Source organism: Suricata suricatta, chromosome 12, assembly GCF_006229205.1.
Source record: "Suricata suricatta isolate VVHF042 chromosome 12, meerkat_22Aug2017_6uvM2_HiC, whole genome shotgun sequence".
Lineage (NCBI taxonomy): Eukaryota > Metazoa > Chordata > Mammalia > Carnivora > Herpestidae > Suricata > Suricata suricatta.
The window spans coordinates 86500641-86521285 of record NC_043711.1 but is presented as its reverse complement, the minus strand read 5'-3'; the positions used below and the strand labels follow the sequence as shown (position 1 = coordinate 86521285).

The 20645-nt window shown below is 45.2% G+C and overlaps 1 protein-coding gene across 2 annotated transcripts in view; it reads right to left on the bottom strand.

Moving 5' to 3' along the window:
* Positions 1-20432, bottom strand: part of DHX35 (DEAH-box helicase 35) — a 65731-nt gene extending 45299 nt beyond the window's left edge. Inside the window, exons 1-5 of one of the 2 annotated variants that reach the window (XM_029916940.1) lie at positions 20336-20432; positions 15467-15600; positions 11163-11255; positions 4559-4636; positions 734-838 (exon numbers count right to left, since the gene is read on the bottom strand). In XM_029916940.1, coding sequence (XP_029772800.1) covers positions 734-838; positions 4559-4636; positions 11163-11255; positions 15467-15600; positions 20336-20375 — 450 coding nt within the window. In that variant the 5' untranslated portion in view covers positions 20376-20432. The remainder of the gene's footprint in view (positions 1-733; positions 839-4558; positions 4637-11162; positions 11256-15466; positions 15601-20335) is intronic. The other variant, XM_029916941.1, reaches the window with a different exon arrangement.
* Positions 20433-20645: the final 213 nt, after the last annotated feature.

Here is a 20645-nt window from a genome sequence, read left to right as displayed (position 1 = left end):
ATCCCTATTTTTATAAATCACCACCTTGTTTGGTTCTTCTGATTATTTTCAACTTTCCTCTGCTACAAACTGAGAGGTAACTGAGATTCTCGTAACCAGTTCCCATTCCGTCAGAGCATTTTCACTGGTTCGCAGTATGAACTGATTAGAACGATTCCAGCCTGCCGGGCAGAGCAGACGTACTGGTGAGTGGACACTGATCACGAGGGATACTAACTATTTCAACAGCAGCAACAAGGTCAGAGAACACACGAGCAAAATCCGTCATCATATAAAAATGAAAAAGTTCTAACTAGTGAAAACACTATTTGTGAATTCCATGCTTTATCAAGTGATACTGCCTTGTCCCTGTTAAGTCTTCTACAGGCACGTTCTATATTTTGACAGCTGTGTAAATTGGTGGAAAAACAATAAAACACATGTAAGAGAGGACAGCCTTGAGCCCTCGTTCCACCACCAATGTGCACAGACCTCAGGCAAGCCGTTCAACCGCCTGGGCCCTCAACCTCTTCATCTGTAGAACCAAGGGCTTAACCTTCCTCCCAGGGTCTCATCAGGGCTATGATTCAAGGACTCTCTGGGGGAGCTCTGCGCCCCCCCTGAGGGCAGGGCGATTTCATACACTTTCTGTCATGGCATGGGGTCCCTGCCAGCAGTGATTCACGTGTTCTTAATCCCACCCAAATACTCTTCTTTGTGGTTCACAGCACGAAAAGCAGTGTGAGCACTTCACCTTAATTCTCGTGGCCAGAGGGTCGGTGCAGTCATCGAAGCGAATGCAGTAGCCCACCTCGTGGCCCAGCAGCGCCCCCCTTTCCTCGGCTACTCTCCCTGCAACCTTTGGGAAGAAATATCATGCTGAAAATAGAGACGCAGAGATTACTGCACAGAGCACATACTGTGGAAAATCTAAAGGTCACATTTTTTAAATAGTATGTGAACACCATGGAGAATGAGAAGAAAAGGGGCAGGTCGTTAGAGAGCAAGCATGTGATTTATTCTACACCCGACTTGAGGCAGCATATAATTAACTACTGTGTAACAATAAGCCACATGGTGGAATCCCATATAGATGTTACAGACCAAAGAAATGGCAGATAAAATTCCAAAGATCAAAGTCAATGAGAAAATTTGAAAACACAGATATGCCAAAATGATTTCAGTTGAGCCACAAGTTCAGCTCAGCACTTCCTGGAGGCCGAAGCAAAAAGCTGAAGAAGTGACAATATTACACCCTGGTAAAGCTTTCTTTAGCACGCCGACTGGGGACAAATTTTCACATCTTCAGGCCACAAAATAAAGTACCTTCCACTGGATCATGAAGGCAAGAGAACAGGAATGATCCCAGTCAACACTGGGCCAAACTTCATTTTCTCTTTGGAAGCAAAGATAACCTAAAACAATTTGCAACAGTGCCCCAGCTACCAAAAAAGCATTAAGAGGGGAGGATAGATAAGAGGACGGGAGGGTTAATGAAGGATCCACGTTAATACAATTAAGAGTAGAAAACAAGATACATAATATATGTATCTTATATGACAAACAAGAGGTAAGTATAGGAAAGCAAAGACAAGACCAATGGCAAGATCTCCCACTACCCTTTGAAGGCAAAGGTCGTTAACTTATTAATGGAAAATATTTGAAATAATGAATAAATATCAAAGTGGAAGAGCAATAAAAAGAAAACAAAGAGTTTAATGTTCACTATATAAACGCCCTAACTGAAAAGAACCATGAAAACAGTGTCGGCGAGGCTTCCTGGGGACCCGGCAACACTGCCCCGGTGAGGCAGGCAGGAAGCCGCCCTGTTCTGCAGGTGAGGCACGCTCTCCATGGAGTCTCGGAGGCCTGGGTCTGCAACATGAGCTGGTGCAGGAGGGGTCTGGAGGCAGCCTCCTGCCAGGGCCGCTGGGCTGCAGCGCCCCCTGCACTCAGCCCTCCGGGCCAAGGACACCAGGCATTATCTGGCCATCAGTGCTTAAGAAACCAAAGAGCAGGGGCGCCTGAGTGGCTCAGTCGGTTAAGCGGCCGACTTCGACTCAGGTCATGCTCTCGCAGTTTATGGGTTCGAGCCCCACTGTCAAGCTCAGAGCCTGGAGCCTGCTTCAGATTCTGGGTCTCCCTCTCTCTCTGCCCCTCCCCTGCTCACACTCTGTCTCTCTCTGTCTCAAAAATAAATAAAAGACATTAAAAATTTTTTTTTAATTTAAGAAACCAAAGAGCAGATGAGGATTGGCGGCGGGTCTGACTAATGACTTGAGACTGCTGATCCGGGGGGCCAAAGCGGACTCAGTCATCAAGCAGCCGGTTCGCACCACACAGTCTTTCAAAACACCTTGTGAGATCAGAAATTCATCCTACACTGCTCTACATCTGCAGGTTCTATTTCCTGACAACCAGTATTTCACTGGGAAAATTGTGTTATTGTTTCAATTTCAACTCTACAGATCATTATACCATAAATCTCGGAAAATGGTACAAATGGAAAATGTGCACATAGAGATACTAGGAGCTACCAGGAAAATAGGTTTATAAGAATGAATGAGCAGAAATGAACCAACCCTCTCCATAAAAATAAAATCCTATTATGGGTCTATAAGGTAAATGCCAAACATATGTATTCTTATTATTTCATGATACATATTCAATTGCTATCAAAGATATTTTATTTTCAAACTCTTTTTATTCTTTCATGTATGATCACACCACTGGACATTTAAAAGGCTTTTTGACAGATTTTTACCTCTATTACGTTTTACTCCCAAAGACTTCATCAGTTGGACTGGGTAAATACTATGCTTCTGACAGAGGCAAATAAATCCAGGGAAAAGGGGATAAGAAAAACCAATCACTGAGTACTTAACCACCAGCATGTGCTGTGCTCCAAGTCTTCAAAAACTGTATCTCACTAAATATGCTCACAGCCAATGAGGTGGGCAAGTTACCCTTGTCTTAACAAAGAAAGAAATTGAAATAAGACAGGGTTAGAGCTTGTCACTGAATCACAGGTGAAGGCAAGGCCTGGTCTTGAAGAGGAACCTAGACCCTAGCAGTCTGACAAACACCCTCATTAGTAACTGCCTCGCACGGAGATCAAACAAAGGCTTCCGCAATCTGTGCTCGGGCTCTGAGATTGTTTTCAGATTTTAGTCCGCACACAAAGTACTTTTTGAGATGTGGCATTTCAAATGTGACAGCTCTATTAATACTACATGGTTAATTTATACACTCTTTGCTCTTCCAAGAGAAGGCATGGCACTTCATGGAAATTATCCACAGCTACAAATTTGAGTGATTAGGGGCTGAGATTCTGAACCACAAACAGGAAGAACTGCTCTAATTTCTAAGTAACGGAGTCATCTTTCAGTGACATAAAAGGTTAATAAGTCTAACCACTGCGGTGTAGTTTCCCAACTGCTATCTCTATTTTCACTTACACACACAAGGCTCAGAAAAATGTTTATCAATAATTTCTACCTTGAAGGCAATGAGAAAACGGACTTTGGGGAAAAAAAGATGGCATGATAATTAAAACTCCGTACAGAACAAAAGTAACTCGAGGCAAGAAGAATTAGTTTCTTTTCCAGGTAAAGATGACAAAATAAAGGCATTCCCTCTGAAGGGCTAATTTGAAACAATGCAAGAAATAAAATGTACTATCAACAAAAACCTGCATCTTCGGTGAAAGAAGGAAAGAGCCACAAGCCCAGACAATAAACCAGAAGCACAGGCCCCAGATACCATGAGACCTGACTCTAAAGGAGAGGCTTCCGGGCCGACCATGGCCAACCACCAGCTTTCTTAATGTGGCGTCGCCGCCCTAATGGCCAGGACGGACAACCCTTATTTTAGGAAGACAGAAACGGCAGTGTGTTCAGGTCCAGAACACCTAGGAAATGTCTCCATGGAAACCCATTTTGATAGCAAACAATCACGAGGAAGAAAGGACAGAAGGAGGTGCAGGCAGGCAGGCAGCAAGTATCAAGTCCTAAATCAGAGAGCCCAAAGACTTTTGTCATGAGCCTTGACAGATCTCTGCAATCACTGAGGCGTGTGTCTGGACATCTTCAGCCCCATCTTGCCCCGGCAAAGGAGGATAAGAGATCTGGTGGGAGGCCGTGCATTACCCAGCCCAGCCCAGCGTCACAGTTCTGCGGCCATCGGTGGTGGCCCACTGCAAGGAGGAGTAATTATCGTCCAGGGACTAATGCCAGCCGGCTGCAGTAAAGCCGATCCAGAAGGAAAGGAAGGCAAGAACACAAGCAAAAATGCAATTGAAGAAGAAATGCTAAAAGTATTTTCCATGGTTCAATCCCAGGTTTCCGCACAAAAAAGAAAAAAAAAGGATTTTCCAAAGAAACAAGTAGAATTAAGGTCTTAAGCGGACAGGTCAGAAGTCAGTCTGCAGAGATCCCCAAATCTCACAGCTTCAAGATGACAGACACCTGAGAGGCTTTTCTCCAATTTGAAAACAATCCCCCAAATGTATACAATGCTAAAAAGCCACTGAAAACAGAAGATGCAGATGGAGTGTTTGGAACATGGAGAAGAAACTCACTGTGACAGCTGCCACTCGTCGAGGCTGGGTCACGCCCACGACTCTGCCTTCGGCTGTCCAGCCAGCTTCCGCAAGGTACTGTAAAGGAAACACACCTGAGTACGCCTCGGACACCGCTTTCCCAGAAACCGTCTCCCCCAGGATCACCCTGTATTGTGCTATAATCACTGGGAACGTAACAGACGGCTCTCATCCCAGCAGACGTTTTGGAAATTATTTTGCAAATGACGGATCTGAGGCCTGGAGACATTAGGTAATTTGCTTGCGTTCACATCAGAGCTAATAATGAGAAGAACCAAGGCCCATGGGGTCAACATTCTGACTCCTGGATCTTACAAAATTTCCAGGTACCACAGCTGCCTGAAAGAATGAACAGCTATCCATAGGTCACAGCGAACACTGCTAAATCCACAGAACAAAGAATTTTAAAGTACATGCAGAGCCAATTCAATGTATATATCAACCACACAAAATATTTTAGTGAGACTAAATAAAAATAAACAGATTTCGTACGTGTATATGTGCCATATTAGTACACAAAAAATCTGATTATGTGTATTTACCTGATTTTTATATATATATATATTTATTTGCTGTATGTATTCATTTGTCATATATTTATTTGATCATTTACATTTTTAAAACCTAAAGTGGGTAACAGTGGTTATCAGAGTTATATGTTTTTATAATGTCCAAATTGTTTCACAATGAGTATATATTCTACAGTAGGAAAAAAGAATAAAAATACTACTACGTGAAAATGTACCTGTGCACTTGTTCAAAAGAAACAAGGGAAGAAACTAAAGAGCCTGTCCATGGAAGACTGGCAGGGAAGAGGGAGAAATGGAAACCGGGCAGCAGGGGATGAAGAGGGAGTGACAATGTTCGAGTAGATGTTTCCGCGGAGCTCTGACTCTCTGGAGCCAGTCACCTTTCACGTGCTCCTCAAGTACCCAAAAAGAAACAAACCCAACCAAGTTGTAGATGAAGGGAAATCGGAAGGAAATATAAACACTAACACGTGGCCCTTTCTGGGGTATAAATGAATAACCTGATCACAACAAAGCCGGTGGAAAAGACATGGCCCAAGTAACTGGAGAATGGCGTCTGGCCAGGACGCTGTACAGCCAAAGCAAAGAGAACCGCGATCTGGATGGTAAACGTTAATAAATAACCAAACGGGCGTAAGGGCTAGCAATTCTAAAACTGCTTTATGTTTATGCTAGAATCTAACACATAAGTTAGCATATTGTAAACAATGAGGCCTGAGTTTCTCCCTGCTGGAGAAAAGTTACAAATAAGGAAAGGCTAAAATGAACGCTGTGGTGTTGGACTGGAATCAGAAGTATCAGCCTAAGTACAAGGTTTTTAATACACATACAGATTGACGTAGATACACGGATGTTCTTATATGTGGGAACTAGTAGTCACATATAATCTGCCCAGTGAGACTGACAGCAATGTCACCTCAGTAGCAATGGGCACCCCAGCTCCCAAATCTTGATTTCTAAACACCATTCTCCAATAAAGGAATCAGGGCTCCTTGGAGAAGTGTTTGATTCCAGGCCTAGTGCAGGGAAAACCCAAGACAAGTCTGGACCATCCTGTGGTACTAGAAAGTAAGGAAAGGTTCAGAAAAAAAGACGGAGGCCTTTAGAAAGAAGGGCCCAAGTAAAGGAGCTCCTAATGATCAAACTAACAAACTAATAAGGACAGTATTGTATTTTATCCCACAGAACAAAATACAGATCCATGAATCCACAATGATGTACATAAATAATTGAATAAATAAATAAATGAGGGAGAAGTTCTTCCTTACAGAAGACTTCCATTTAATGAAGGAAAAAATAAAAAGTATTAAGCAAACACCTGAGTAACTGCTGCAGACAAGACCCACTGAGAGAGCGGCACCTGGGGGGCCAGTCAGTTACACATCAGACTTCAGCTCCGGTCACGCACGATCTTGCAGTTCATGAGTTTGGGCCCCATATCGAGCTCCTCGCACTGACAGTGTGGAGCTTGCGCGAGATTCTCCCTCCCTGCCCCTCTCCTGCTTGCGCTCGCTCTCGCTCTCTCTCTCTCTCTCTAATAAGCTTAAAAAAAAAGATCCACAGAGGGATGCAAATCCTGAAGGGAAGGGAAATATCTACAGTCTAAAAATATCTCCCCCCAAGATATTTACCAACTACAAAGGGAAAGACAGTAGCTTCATGGGCAAACCCTGGCGCCTCAACCAAATGAACCTCACCAGTGATCAGACATTAGCATCTCAAACCCCGTGATATGATGCACGGAGAAGGACACGGCACTCCTGTGGTGTTCTTTCCCAAAATGCATCAGCCTGTTCTAATCATGAGAAAACATCATGCAAATCCAAACTGAGAGGGATTCTATAAAATAAATGCTCAGTACTCTTCAAAAATGTCCAGGTCACGAAAGACGAGAAAGACAGACTCTAGGCTAGGGAACTGTCCTAGCCTAGAGAAAACTATAGAGAGATAAAAACTCACTGCAACATGGGGTCCTGGATCTCGGAACTGGAAAAGGACCCTGGTGAGGAAACTGAAGAGACCGTGTAAGATCTGTGGCCCAGCCGCAGCACTGCACCAACGGCGGTGTCCTGCTTTTGGCTACTGTGCGAGGGGAGGTGGGGGGAGAGGTTTAAGGGAATTCTGCGTAATTTGTACAACTTTTCTAAAATTAGCTAGAAATGACAATTCAAAAAATGACTGTAAGGAACGTGTTTTAGATAATACAGGTTTTTTGCTATAGAAACTGTAAAAGTTTCTCTCTTGTATTAAACATTAAATACATATACAAGACACTACCAACCACACCAAACAACACAAATGCAAAACCAGAGCTACAAGAAATAATAGTTAAAGGGTGCCTGAGTGGCTCGGTCCATTGAGCATCTGACTCCTGATTTGGGCTCAAGTCATGAGCCCAGAGTCAAGGGACCAAGCCCTGTGTTGGGCTTCTCGCTGAGTTTGGAGCCTGCTTGAGATTCTCTCTCCCCGCCTCTGCCCCTCTCCCTCACACACACTCTCTCTCTAAAATAAAGGGAAAAAAAACTTAAGGGAAAAAAAATGAATAGCCAAGATGCCAGGAGCACATTATTACGTGCTTGCGTGCATGAGCCCATCTAATCCTGGCAACAAATCCTATCTGGAAGGCTAACAGCATCATCAACAAGTTAGGGATAAGCACGTTACTTGTCCAAGGACAGAGTAAAAATCTAAGCACTGGCATTTAAGCCCTGCACACCATAGCCTGCCACAAAACCAGGACACAGTCCTCCCAGCCAAGATAAAACCCACATACTTGCAGTCGATCTCTTAGTAACAGTGGTAAGCAGAGAAAAATAACTTCCCTAATGATAAACAACCTGTCCACGAGGCCAGCCTCCTCAATACACCTGTGATTCAGACGTCTGCGTGCTTAGGACTGCTGACAGATGGAAGTTTAAAGCTGCTGCCAAAGCAGGTACAGTGTTGCTCTCAAAAGGCCGTGTATGTCACGGTGAATTCCATCTCCGCTCTTTTGAAGGGTCACCAAATCTGGTCCTCTTGTTAAAGAATGGGATTAGGAAGCACTCCATCCAAAACAGCACTTTACTAATAAAAATTGTAGTAAAGAAGCTTGTTGCATAATCCACTGTTTTGACAGAGCTCTGGGGAAAAAATATCATCTAGGTTCCACATATAGTTCATGAAATTTCAAAACTGGTGTTCGGTGCTTCGGCATGCAGTACTTTTCCGAGGAATGATATTATATAAATCCAGCAAGACGGTCTGTTAAGAAAAGCCTGCTCCATATTCTTGCCGTGACCTTCAGCTCCTCAGCCTGTCTGATTTTCCTAGGCCGTGATAAGAGGTTGCGGCGGTCTCGAAGAGGGACTCTGTGGTTAGGAAAGGGAGAGGACCCGTCCACACGGGGGGGAAGCAGATATTCGGACCAGTAACATAATCATCTAGCACCGCAACCTCGCCAATTTCACCAGCAAAGCTTAGGAGACTCATGTTTTACCATTTTATTCTTTTGTGCTTTTGCAATTTTGTACCCTGTGAATGCATTCAAAAACACAGTGCCTGTAAGAAAATACAGTTCCTTAAAAGTAATTAAATTCAAATGTATGTGCCCTTGGATCCAGCACCTCCATAACTACTATATTTACTCTGTAACTATAGCCAAATGTGTGCAACATGATATACAGGCAAACTGACTCACTGCATTGCTGTGGTAATACAAAACTGGAAACAACCTAGATGCCTCTCAACTGGGAATTGGTAAAATAAGTGATGCAGAATCTATGTAACTGAAAAATGATACATTAGGTGGAAAAAAGACCAGGCACATTAAAGCACGCACAGCTGCCATCATTCGTGCTTTAAAAAGAGGTACACCCACCACACTTCTCTGTAAATGCAAGAAAATCTCTCTGAGAAACTACTAACATCCGTTGTATCTGCATAAAGGAAATGAGCATCAGAAGACAGGGCAGGAGAGAAATCCTTTCTTGTGATGTTCTTCCACGCCTTTGAATTTTAAACCATGTGAATGTTTTCAATATTCCTCCAAAATTAAAAACATGAAAACAGAAGTTACAGTAAACCTTGACATTTAAAACGAATTATTTTGTTGGCTGCCACACTGCCCAGGCTGGATGTTAGGACCTCACCCTCGGCCTCCAGGCCACCCTCTCCCTGGGCTGGCCGCTCAGCCGGCCGTCTCTGTCCCCTGGCAGCTAAGCCTCACTGGAGGAAATGACTAGATCCTTGTGCTCCACGGTACGTGGGACCCGAGTACCTGCTGCCCACCTGATAGGAGGATTACATATGCCACCATCCTACTGGTATCAGGCCCGGCCATGAAACTGGCTCGATCCAAGGAAATGTGAGCAGGGCCACTTCCAGTCACGGGTCCTAAAACTTGCTCCATCTCATAATTCTGCCATCTACCCTAGGGCTCTCGAGGCACAGATGGGAACTGGGCCAGCAGCCTAGGTCCCAGGGACCACCCATGTGGCGCGCCATCTTGGGTCATCATCCCAAGACCATGCAGTGCAAAGAAGAAATACACCTTCGGGTTCTTAGGCCACTGAGACTTTCAGGTCCCTTGTTAACATGACATAGTTATGTTGGGGTGATAAAATAACCATACAGACGAATTCCAAAACTACCTGAGACCACCTCAATTCTGCGAGGCCCTGCTCTCACCCCTGTTCTATGTCCCCCTCCACATCACTGCTCTCTAACATCCTCTCCTGTACAATCTAATAACTACCTGCCTTGCAGGGTCACTGAGAATTAAACAGAGCCATGTGTACAAAGTGCCCACGTTATGGAGCACTTATTTATTACTCATTACTTGTTTTATCATGATGATGGGTATGATTATCACTGCTCTCTGGCAATCGCCTGGTAGCTTCACATGGCCCTTCTGCTGTGGCTCTCTGTAAGAAGCAAGTGATCTGCCAGGTCTTGATACCACATGCACACGTTTTCCCTCCAGGTCACCATTCGCTCTGCTGTCCTTCCTCTACTGCATTCCCTTCCACCTACCCTTCCCCAACTGCCCAACAGATCACCTGGGCACCTTTTTAAGAAATACCTTTGTCTGGGCCACATCCTAAAGCCATTATTGGGTTGGGCAAAAGAAGCTGTATTATCTCTTTCTACAAGTTCAAAAATAGGCCGGACAAATCTACGGTCTTAGAGGCCAAAATAAGAGAGCCCCTCGTGTTGCAGGAGCAGATAGAGAGGCCAGGAGACCAGAAGGGGACAAAGGGGACTTCTGGGGCTCTGGTAACTGTGCTGTTTCTTGATCTGGGTGCTGGTAGCACAGGTGTATCCACTTGTGAAAGTTTATCAAGCTGTACGATTATGACATAAGAACTTCAACATGCATTTTATACTTAAATATAAATCTACATTAAAAAGGAAAGAAAGGCCTGCAATGACCCCCATCCCTCACCACTTCCACATCACTCCTCCCCCTCATAAGACATACTTTGATCTCACCCTATCTCTGCACTCTTGCTGTGTCCCAAACACTTCTCACAGCACAGGAGCTCCGACCTCGATATTCCCAGGAGAACAGCTTCCCAGCCAGCTGCCACTGGTGGTCCGACGTCTACCTCAAATGTCATTTCTCTTACATGGCCTTTCCCGATCCTTCTGTCCACACTAGATAGGGGTGTGGCCTGTAATGAGGGCTCCTTCCACAGCATCATGTATTTCTTTAGTAGTCCATTTTTATTTACAACTACGGCAGTGTTCATTTTACTTTCCTCTTACCTGTAACTATTTGAAGGCAAAAACTAGGCATTACACCTCTTTGAAGGAGCCCCCTCTGTTCCTTTCAGAGTATGGCTATTCAGTCATTTTGGGGGGATTATAATAAATCAAAGACGAGTGTTACTTCGACACTAATCAAAGAAATCACAAGAGCCAAAAGTTGAATAAAAAATATCTAGTTGGACTGAATATTTTTTCTCTGATGGGAGATCTTAAAAATGCAAATTATAGTAAAGGGAGTTCCCAAGTTACAAAACCCTTCCAGTCAAAGGTAAGTGCAAAGACACATTTAAGTACAAACTCACCTGTGGGAGCTGTGTGCTCTTCCCGCATCCCGTCTCTCCGACAATCACCACCGTCTGATAGTTTTCTACCAAGTATAATATATGATTCCTTAGCTGAAAAATACAACCATACATTGTAAAAAGCCATACATTTCTTCAAAAGAACGAAACAACAATTTTTAGACATTATGAAATGAGCTGTCGGCCAAAGGCAAGTAAATTTTGAAAAGAACTATCAAAATGTATTTCCAACTCGCAGACACTGTTGGTGTCTGTATTAGCTGAACCAAGTGCAAGTAAGAGCCATAACTCACCAAAACATGTAATGGGCGCAACCTGTAGTTCAACATTTTCACTTCAAAGGAGTTTAACTGCAGACGTACTAATACATGTGAGCAAAGAAGTATACAGACAGCATGCTCACTGAAGGGCTGTTTATGTCAGCCCAAACGCAAACACCCTAAATGTTCATCAACAGGGTTAAGTCAAGTTATGCAATGTTCCAATAATGGAATATACATAGTTGTTAAAAAGGACAAATGTCTATTTGCACTAATAAGGAAAGGTCAGCAAGATATGTCAAGGGAAGAAAGCAAGACATTGAGTTTCACTAAGCAACACACTACCATTTGTTCTTTTAAAGAGAGGGTAAATACATACATGCTTACGTACAAGCTATCTTTGGGAAAAATAAAACAAGAAACTGGTCATTATACTGTCTACAGGAGTAGAAGAGGGTGGCCAGGGAGGGGCAAGGATGTGAAGACCTTTGTACTCTGTACAATTATGTATTATCTAATTACAAATTATTCCATTTATTAACTGGGAAAAAAGAAAAAACAATATGCTTTCATCTCTACCTCTATATCCAAGTTTATAGCACCCATAGGTTGCATCTAGATTTCAGGTAAGCCTTCCTTTCCCCATTCAGTGAGCAGAGATACTGGTTTGGCCCCTGAAAACTAGGAGGTCATTTCCACATCCAGGCTACTTAGCCTCAGAATGTACTTTTGTACCCACATTTGTTTACAGATGCACCTGATATTCCGGAGAGTCATGAAGGTATTCCATAAATAGCTGGTTTGGAACAAAGTAAACCCTGCCAAGTTCCCCCACTCTGACCACTGCTCAGCCCATCTAATTCTGCACCAATAATGTGGTGAGGACTGGGAGAGCTCAGATGCCGCCTCACTGACCCAATGAGGTACTGGCTGTTTGGGGTTTTTGAATTTGGCAATATATGGGGTCTAAGTATGTAGTCCTCTCAGCTCAGTGTGAAAACCCTCTTAGGATATTTGTTAAAAACCGAAGATTCCTAGGGTGCCTGGGTGGCTCAGTTGGTTAAGCATCTTACTCTTAATTTCGGCCCAGGTCACGATCTCATGGTTCATGAGTTCAAGTCCTGTGTAGGCTCTGTGCTGTCAGCATAGAGCTTGCCTGAGATTCTCTCTCCCACTCTCTCTCCCCAAATAAATAAAACTTAAAAGAAGAAGAAGAAGAAGAAGAAGAAGAAGAAGAGGAGGAGGAGGAGGAGGAGGAGGAGGAGGAGGAGGAGGAGGAGGGGGAGGGGGAGGAGGAGGAGGAGGAGGAGGAGGAGGAGGGGGAGGAGGAGTCCTAGCCCTTCCCTCAGGGCTTCTGATTCAGCAGGATTAGGGTAGAGCCCAGGAATGTGCAGGTCTTGAGCCCCCAAAGGAGATCCTGCTGCGGGTGCCCTATATGACTAGTCCACACGCCAGACTCTGTGCTTTCTTTTGTTTTGGGTAGGAGAAGGTGAAAGGTTTGGGATCTTTGCAGGTATTTTGTAAATGTAAAATCCATCTAGTTGACAGGTGAATGGATAAATGGATCGATGGTCAAGGAAAACTCGACAGACAATCTGAATACAGACAGAAACAGACACAGCATTCCAAGAAAGGGAAATAACATAAGCAAAAGAAAGAAAATGGAAACAAGCAAACAGTACCAACTCTATTCCAGGGGCATCAACAAAAGCCCACATAAAGCTCCAGGAATGGTTTGGAAATGAGCTAGGAGAGGGGTGGTCTGGGCTTCCCTGTGAAAGGCCGTGCATGCGTGCAGAGCTAGAGTCCAGACTTTCCCAGGGGGCTGGACGGGCCATCGGTGCTGTGAGAAAGCCGGGTGGACCCCATGAGAGTGGGCACGAAAAAACTGAAGGCAATTAACTCATACATCAAAGTGTGCAACACCGGAGAGAGAAATGCCAAGATTTCCAATTTGGAGACAGAGAATGAGGCTACCGCCCAGAGGCCCAAGCAGGGAGATCTGGGAAGGCTGGTGAGGAGGACGGGACTGGGCTTCTAAAGGTGGCCATTGAGGGAGTAAGAGGAAACCTCTCATATAGCGGCGCCAGGGCCCTGATGAGAACACCAGCCAATGGAAAGCAACAGAGGAGCAGGCAGCCCTATGACGTCATCGGAGGGGAAAGGGAGTGACTTTAAATGTTTACATTGCCCCTTTACTTTCTATTTGTTTTTAAATCTTTCAGTTTTAATGGCAGAAGGATTGGTTGAATGAGTAACTTTTACCCTTTTTGTCTAGATTTATCTTTAACATCTCATGAGATTCGAAACGTGCTTAAATTCTGCTTTGCTTTTATCAATAACTTATAACCCTTTTCTTACCATTTTAATTTCCGTCAACATATGTTAAATCCTGATTACTTTTTCATGTTGTTTCATGTATCATTATCTTTTAAGTTCAGTTGGAGGATGAACAAAAGTCAAGAAAAGGCCAAAACTAAATACTTGGTAAATGGTGACTATCTGTGTCCTTGCAGTTACTGTATGTCAGGGACCCTGCTAAAAGCTCTACGTGGACGGGGCTTCCTGTTGATCCTCAGAGGTAGGTGCCATCAGCTCCATGTCAGAGATAACAAAACAGAAGCTCATCTGATGAAGCAAAAACACGCAGCACAAAGATGAAGCTTGGGTTTTTACTCTAAAGTCAACCTCCAGAGTCTCCATACTTCACTGCAGCTCGGACTGTGTCCCCTTTCCGGCGAGGCGGCCACAGCGAACCTATGGTCTTATCTCCTGAGGGGCAAACCTGTTTACATTCACATACACTGGATGAGGCTAATCGCCTGAGGGAGAAATCCAGAAATGTCAGTACACGACTGACTAAAACGTGTGGGGCCATGTAAAACTCTAACCAAGGTGACTTGGCTAAATTAAGAAGGATTCTGCTTCAAATCCACTTGGAGAAAGCACATATTAATAGAAGAGGAATTATTAGCATAGTCTAGACAAAGGGACCCTCTTAGCAGACAAACCTGGCAGCTCTCCCCCAGCACTGTCCAGGAGAGAGACGGCCACACCTACTCGGGTCATTCCAGAGGCATCTTATGAGGCAGAGAGAGCTCAGTATCCTTCACGAGGCGGGGAGGGCTATATGAAAGAAATATTCTTCAGCTCTATCTAAATGGCCTTTGGTCCTGTACTCACTTTCTAATTACAATTTGGCCTTCCATGTGGTCTTGGCAACAGGGAGACACAGAAAGTATGTCCATGGGCCGTGTCTGTCTGTACTGGAGAACAACGTCTATACACATATTCTGAATTCTAGTTTATGCTTTGGTCTCTTGGGAGATAAATATGTCCACTTCATGAGACCAATAAAACCAAGTGTCTGGATGTGCACACACAGCCATAATAACCACCAAAATCCCATCACCGTGTCAGCTGGAGTTGACCTCTTCCACCCAACAACTTCACATTCCCAATTAGTCTTGTTTAAAATTTGCCTTTAAAAATAAAGTTAGGGGGCGCCTGGGTGGCTCAGTTGATTGAGCATCCGACTGGCTCAGGTCACGATATCGTGGTTCGTGAGTTCAAGCCCCACTTCGAGCTCTGTGCTGACAGCTCGGAGCCAGGAGTCCCATTTGGATTTTGTGTCTCCCTCTCTCTCTGCCTCTCCCCAGCTTGCGCGCACTCTCTTGCTCGCTCTCTCGAAAATAAATATACATTAAAAATGTTTTTTAATAAAGCTAAAATTGGCCATACATTGGTAATTTGTTGACGTTGTTTTCTCTATTCTTCTTCATATTTCAATTTGTCTACAACTGAGAGCAAAGTTTTTCAATACCTAAGATCTGACTAAAAAACATCTCAAGCACTTTCAAGATTGTTACGGTTAAGTAACACACACATCTTTTGAAAAATTAACCCCTCACATAAGGGAGCCCTGAGCTCACTGTATTCAGTGAGTGAATCATTACGAGTAAGAGGACGGCATTCACTTCAGTACCAAGGACAGAGCCACCGCACACTGCTTCAGGCAAGCAGCCGAGTGCTTCTTCAGCGCACCTTGAACACGGGCAGCTTCTGCCTCTGCTGCTCTATGGAAAGGGCAGCGTAAGGATTGTAAACAACGGTTGTTGCAGAATTTTCGGCTAGACTCTGTCTCTCTTCAGAGATGCTGACGCCGGGTCCCTCTGTACCTGCAACAGAAATGCTGTTTTCAGATTCTCTGACACAGCCAGCGAACAGAAAAATGTGCAGATGTTACACATTCAAAGATGAAGATAAACAACAGCAGCAACCCACTTTATCTCAAACTACTAAGACAGAATCAACTTTAACTTAAGGAAAGCATCTAGGAAAGGATCTAGGAAACGTAAAAAGCTTCCCTAAAAGCGTCAAGAACAGAGAGTGGAGTCCCACTGGGCTCCAGACTGGCCACACATAACTGTATGTTACAGAGGACAGTGATTTCAGGTCCGGCCTCCACATAATACTACTAATTACTAAAAGTGACAGAAACCCAACGGGAACCAGTGGAGGCAAAGGAGGCACAGCACTGCCATAGTATGGCAGTAGCAAGGCCCAGGGGACCCCAGGAACCGGGTACTCCCAGGCTGTGCTGGCTTGCTTTCTTGCATCTCAGAGCCTCTCAATCAGCTCCTTTTCATCCCTAAGTTTGGCTTCTTGTAGCAGCTGGAATCAAGGCAGCTGACAGTGCGAGAGCTCCAGCTCACTATCCCCCACCAATCACCCATTCGCTCACCCGACAAGGACAGAAGGGCAAGAGATACCGCAGCGAACACTACAGTTGCAGGCCCTACCCTCTGCAGCTTGCTTCTTTTTTTCTGCCTCCCAAGAGAACATAACTTAGTGCATGAAGGGGCTATAAGTGCTAAGGAGAAAATAAAAGACTAGGTAAGGGGTCCAAAAGTCCCAGGGGTGTGTGGTCTGGAGGGTGGGGAAACCTCTCCTCCCAGGCTTGGTCCAAAGCCCATAATGATCCAATCAACCATGGCCAGGGGAGCGGGATGCACTAGCTGGCAGCCCCCATTCTGAATCACAGAACCGGAGTGGCTGGATGCAAAGCACTGTTCCATGAAGCCACCGTGCTCAGCAGATAAAACGACAGCTTTCCAGGACAGCTACTTGGTAAGAGCAATGACAAACTGGTGCTCAGGATGGTGAACAGTAGGGAAGCCATATCCCACCATGACACACTGTTCGAGGTACCACAGAATTTAGCCTGAGAAGGAAAATGCCTTAAGAGGAACATGGGTCCAATTATGATCAGCTTCGTAACTTTTCATGCTGATTTGTTTGTGTAGCCCTCGGACAGAAACTGAAAGTAGTGACACATAACAGGACATGAGAGAGCTATTTTCAAAAGCAAGAGCTGTGCGGCACTGGGGTGCAATGTCTTTGTGAATCACAAAAACCCTCCCTGGAAGTTCATACATGTGCCACGCAGCCTTCTGATGGGGGGCGGGGGGGTGCTACAGAGATGAGGACCCAAAACTATCGTCTCCCAGGCCTTCCTGAACTCATGGGGCCCGTAACACTATGTGGAAATACAGGGCCTCTGTGACAAGTACACTGAGCCCACCGATTTATTTTTACATTTTCTGGAGGTCCCGCATCCCTTCAATAACCTAATAAAGGCTATGGACTCCCTCTCCTGAAAAATACACCAAAATGTAACTTATCAGGATACAAAACGCTCATCGTGCATAAACCCCCTGGAGCTAGGTTTAGAATCACTGCCACTGATCTTTAATCCCTTTCCCGTTTATTTCTAGGAACACAGTTGTGTTCCAGAGGGCCAAGATTGCCAAAAATTGGGTAAGTGGGGCACTGCCGTATTGTTTTTGACAAAATGCTGACCTTCTTTTCAACAAGATAAAAGATAGAGCAGGCCCTGGAACAAAGCCTGTGCTCAAAGAAGCAGGCTTCCTTTCCTTTCGTCCCTTACTATCGCTACATCTTAATAACTTCTTGTAGACTTTACCCAGGAAAAATACTGCAAAGGATACCTTATCCTCACCAGCTCTGTGTTTGTCACAAACTCCCTCCTTTTCAAAACACGTTTTCAACCTTCACAGCATGTCTAGAATATGTTAGCGTCGCCCCCGCAAGGTCTCTTCCTGCCTCCCGTAGTTGGGTGCAGTCCGCCCAGGCATCTTCACTACCCCACCCTTCCCCGTCTCTGGCCTACATCCAAGTCCGCCTCAAGATACTGTTATGTTTTACAAGAGCCACCGCCCATCAACAAGGAGCTCGTCTCCTCCTTACAAAAGACTTCATTCAGGGGCGCCTGGGTGGCTCAGTCCGTTAAGCACCTGGCTCTGAATTTCGGCTCAGGTCATGATCTCACGGTTTTTTGAGTCTGAGCCCCACGTTGGGTTCTGCACATGGACCTCGTGGGGACTGCCTGGGATTCTCCCTCTCTCCCTCCCCTTCTGCCCCTCCCTGGCTCGAGCTCGCTCGCTCGCTCTCTCTCTCTCAAAATAAATAAACTTAAAGAAAAAAAAAAAAGGTCTTCACTGGACCAAATCAGAACTGCTTCCTTCTTGTATGTTCCACCTCCCATTCTGCCTGCCTACAGCTGCCTTTCCCTTGAAAGCATTCTCTTTCCTTACAGGAGTAACAAGTTTGTAATCCTGCAAACCACAAAGGCCTTCACTTCTCCATCTACAAAACAAGGCTGACAACAGCATCCCCATCCTCCCATCTGGCATGCCCTCAAATCCAGATTTTTAGTTTGAGGGGTGCCCAACTAGTGGATGATGGAAAGCACACAGTGGGTCATGACCAGCAGTTTTTTTCATTAGTGAACTAGAAATAGAATACCGTCATCTCCTGCCTCGACCCAAAATATATCCTATCCTATCACTTAACATCATCTCACTATTCAATTATCTTGGTTTTTAGGACATTCTTGAGGGACACATCCATTTTGCCCTGTTCATGCTGCACCCTTTGCCCAGAGCTCCACACCCACCTCTCCATAAAATAAACCTTATTTGTGCTTCAATGTTCACCTCAAAAATATCACTATCTTTGTGAAGTATTTCCTATCCACACAATCTTTCTCTCCCTTCTATACTTTTATATAATATAATACTTAATGTGTATTGAGTACTAAGAGCTTTGCATGTATTATTTAATTCTCAAAACAATCCTTTGGGTAGGTGTTATGCCCAATTTACAGATGAGATCATTGAGGCTCAGAGCACTTAAGTGACCTTGCCAAATCACCAGTTTAATAAATGACAGTCAAGGATAGCTCTACAGACTGACTTGTAGAGACTATCTTCCGGATCATCACTTTTTTCTGCCTTATTTTAATATCTCTTCTAAAGGAGATCCAGGGGCACCTGGGTGGCTCACCCAGATGAGCATCTGACTCTTGATTTCAGCTCATGTCATGATGTCATGGTTAGTGAGTTCAAGCCCTGCATCAGGCTCTGCACTAATAGCATGGAGCCTACTTGGGATTCTCTCTCTTCCTCCCGGCCCCTCCCCTGCTCTCTCTCTCAAAAAATAAATAATAAAAAAAAACAAAGGATATCCAACTTCATATTCTGAGAGAAAGAGTAAATCTTGGGAGCAGCCAGGTGTCTCCGATCCCAAGGTTAGGTGTTCAGTAAGTACACCCTCAACAATGAACTAAATAATGGAACATAACTCCTAGAGTAACCACATGTTCTTTAGCCAAAATAGTATCCTGTTCTGATTTTCAACAATTCATTCAGGTCTTTAGCATCCTTAATACTTTGGCCTGTTAATAAAGGCTTGAATAAATAGATACAGGATATCTCATAACCTAACAGGATCATATTTCTGGCTGCAAATAAAATTCCTGATGGATATCTGGCTGACGATTTGGAATTCTGAATAAAACTATCATTAAATGACAAACTACAGATTTTTTTTAAAGAATTAACACATCCTTTGCTTGGGCTTCTCTCCTACATCACTTATATGCATGGTTAGAATTCCATCTAACTCCGTCTCATTTCATTTTTGCTGCAATCTACCTGCACATCCAGACCTGCAGAGGTTCAAGTGCTGGGAAAAAAAGCAAGCTGGTAATTGTTAAGAAACTTTTGGTTTTTACAAAAAACGGATGGAAGGGGGAGGAAGTAATGTATCTAGCAGGATCTGGCCAAGTACACATTCTATAAAATCCTGATTAATGAGGAAACTAAAACAAATCAGGCAAAGCATTTTGTGACTAAGATTCGTGTTTGCCTGCAAGAGAGGAAGAGGGTGGTAGCCAATACGAAGGAGGATGGTCACGGTCCGGTAGGCTCTGGATGGGCAAGCATTACCCTAAAACAAAATAAGCTTCTTTCCCTTTTTATGAGAGCTTCCTCTACGTCAGACAAGGCGCTGTGCTCGTTATCCAATCACACACGAGAATTATTACTCTACCCACTTCACAGGTGAGGACGTTAAGGCGTCTCAGAAAAAATTAAGGGACTTGCCCAAAGGAACTCCGCTACCATACGGCAGGGTCGAAAAGTCTAACCCGGCAGCCCGAGTCCGAAGCTTGAGCTCCTAAGCCCTGAGCAGCCCCGCCCTCGGGCCCCAGCGTACTCCCAGGGCGCTAACAGAACACGCGTGGGCGCTTCGGCGCTTCCCGGGCGTTGAGCAAGACAGGCATCAGGAGTGAGGAAAATGAGGCCCGGGGAAGCTGCGACTCGAACAAGGTCACACAGAGACTTTCTGCCCAGGCTGGGGGCGGACCCCCGAATCTGCCGGGACCACGGTGAGCGCCAAAGCCACAGAACCCACCAGCTCCGAGGCAGCGGTGGCCAGCCCGCCGAGGTCAGGCCTGCGAGCAGGTCCGCAGGCCCCAGGGCGCCGGCTGCGGGGCCCAGACCAAAGTCAGGCCGCCGCATCTGCCCAGGGTTCCTCCAAGGGCCTTACCGGGTCGCCAGAACTTCACCGGTCCCACGGGCGCAGCCATGCTGGGGTGAAAGGTCAGGAGGAAGACTCCACCCCTCAGTTGCGCGCGAGCCCCTGGAGGAGCCGGGGGGCGTGGCCCGCGAGGAGCCTCGGCCCAGGAGATTCCGGCGGAGTTACGGCCACGCCCCCTAGCCACGTGACCTACAGCTGCACTCCAAAACCGCCTCGGCCCGCCCCCTGGCCCACGTGACCTGCCCCGCCATATTGGGGGGAAGGATGCTGTTCCGCGAGCTGTTTAGTGTGGTCTGTGAGGGTTCTCGGTGGCCTTCCC